A 1,278-nucleotide genomic window follows, 5' to 3' on the forward strand; every position below is an offset into this window, starting at 1 on the left:
CCTCCCCCAGTTCGGGCTGAAGCCTTTCCTCGTCTGCCGACTTTCTCCTCTCCCCCAGGGAAACGTCGTCCTGTGGAAGCCCAGCGACACTGCCCTGCTCTCCAGCTACGCCGTCTACAAGATCCTCCTCGAAGCCGGGCTCCCTCCGAACGTCGTGCAGTTCGTGCCGGCGGACGGGCCCGTGTTTGGAGACACCGTGACGAGCTCCGAGCACTTCTGCGGGCTCAATTTCACCGGCAGCGTGCCGTACGCAGGGGAGGGGAGCGGCAGGGGGGAGAGGGGCGAGGAGCCGCTGGCTGAGAGGATGCTGGGTGCTCCTCTGCGGTCCCTTGGACATGCAGGACAGCGTTGAGTAGGGTAGCAGGCTGACAACCGGCCATCCTTACACAATGTGATTAAAGTAGGATTTTAAAACTGATTAAAAAAGTGCCTAACCAGGTTTTCTTGCTACAGGGAGTGCATTTAATAGCAGGGTGTTTCTGTTGCTAAATTCAAGGCACAGAGAATAGGTGAAGTTGCATGTAACACTGCCCTGTCTCCCAGGGATGTCTCCCAAATCACAGGGATGCTGTGATTTGGCTTAATGAACCGCATGGCGCTGGCGGAGCGATGCCAGCTCCAGGTAGATTTGCAAACTCCTGCTCTGCCCACGCGTCGGGGTGTGTTAGCGACGCTGAGGGCCCCGGCAGCCCACGTCGGGCTATTAAAGGCGGGGACCCCCCTCCACCGGCAAAGGACATGGCCTGATGAGCGTTGTGCTTTAAAGGTGGGAAGCTCATAAATTAGTATTAGTGGCCGTGCCTCCTGGTGGGAGGTTATTAGCATTTTTATTGTTTTGCAGCCAAGGGGTTTGTCACAGTAAGGACCGAAAAGAAGGGGGAAAAGGGGAAGAACAGAAACTTCTGCTGGGCGCTCGCTCCTGTGTCTTCCCTGTGACGCTGCAACAGTTTCCTATTCTTAAACAGGTCGTTGTGTAGTGCCCTTGCTTTGATACCTAGGGACTCATTCTCAGCTAGCATCTCCTCTCCTGCTTGCAGGGCATCCCTTCTTTTGGGGATGGACACGGGGGTTTGCCGGGGTCTCCTTCAGCAGGGCACAGCACCCACATGCGCCTTTTCCAAGTGCCACCCCTTTGCAAAGGCAAGAGTGCGCTAACCAGCTCCTCCTTGCTCTTCCAGAACTTTTAAGCGGCTCTGGAAGCAGGTATCCGAAAACCTGGATCGCTACCGCAATTTCCCACGCTTGGCTGGAGGTAACTGCCACTTCTTACACCTTTTT

General features: G+C 55.8%; 1 protein-coding gene across 1 annotated transcript in view; it reads left to right on the forward strand.

Moving 5' to 3' along the window:
* Window positions 1-58: 58 nt before the first annotated feature.
* ALDH4A1 (aldehyde dehydrogenase 4 family, member A1) overlaps window positions 59-1,278 on the forward strand; it is a gene marked incomplete at its 5' end in the record, with an annotated part of 4,619 nt that continues 3,399 nt past the window's right edge. Inside the window, 2 exons of the mRNA XM_009586650.1 lie at window positions 59-246; window positions 1,179-1,252. Coding sequence (XP_009584945.1) covers window positions 59-246; window positions 1,179-1,252 — 262 coding nt within the window. The remainder of the gene's footprint in view (window positions 247-1,178; window positions 1,253-1,278) is intronic.

This window comes from Fulmarus glacialis, unplaced genomic scaffold (genome assembly GCF_000690835.1).
Source record: "Fulmarus glacialis isolate BGI_N327 unplaced genomic scaffold, ASM69083v1 scaffold26451, whole genome shotgun sequence".
Lineage (NCBI taxonomy): Eukaryota > Metazoa > Chordata > Aves > Procellariiformes > Procellariidae > Fulmarus > Fulmarus glacialis.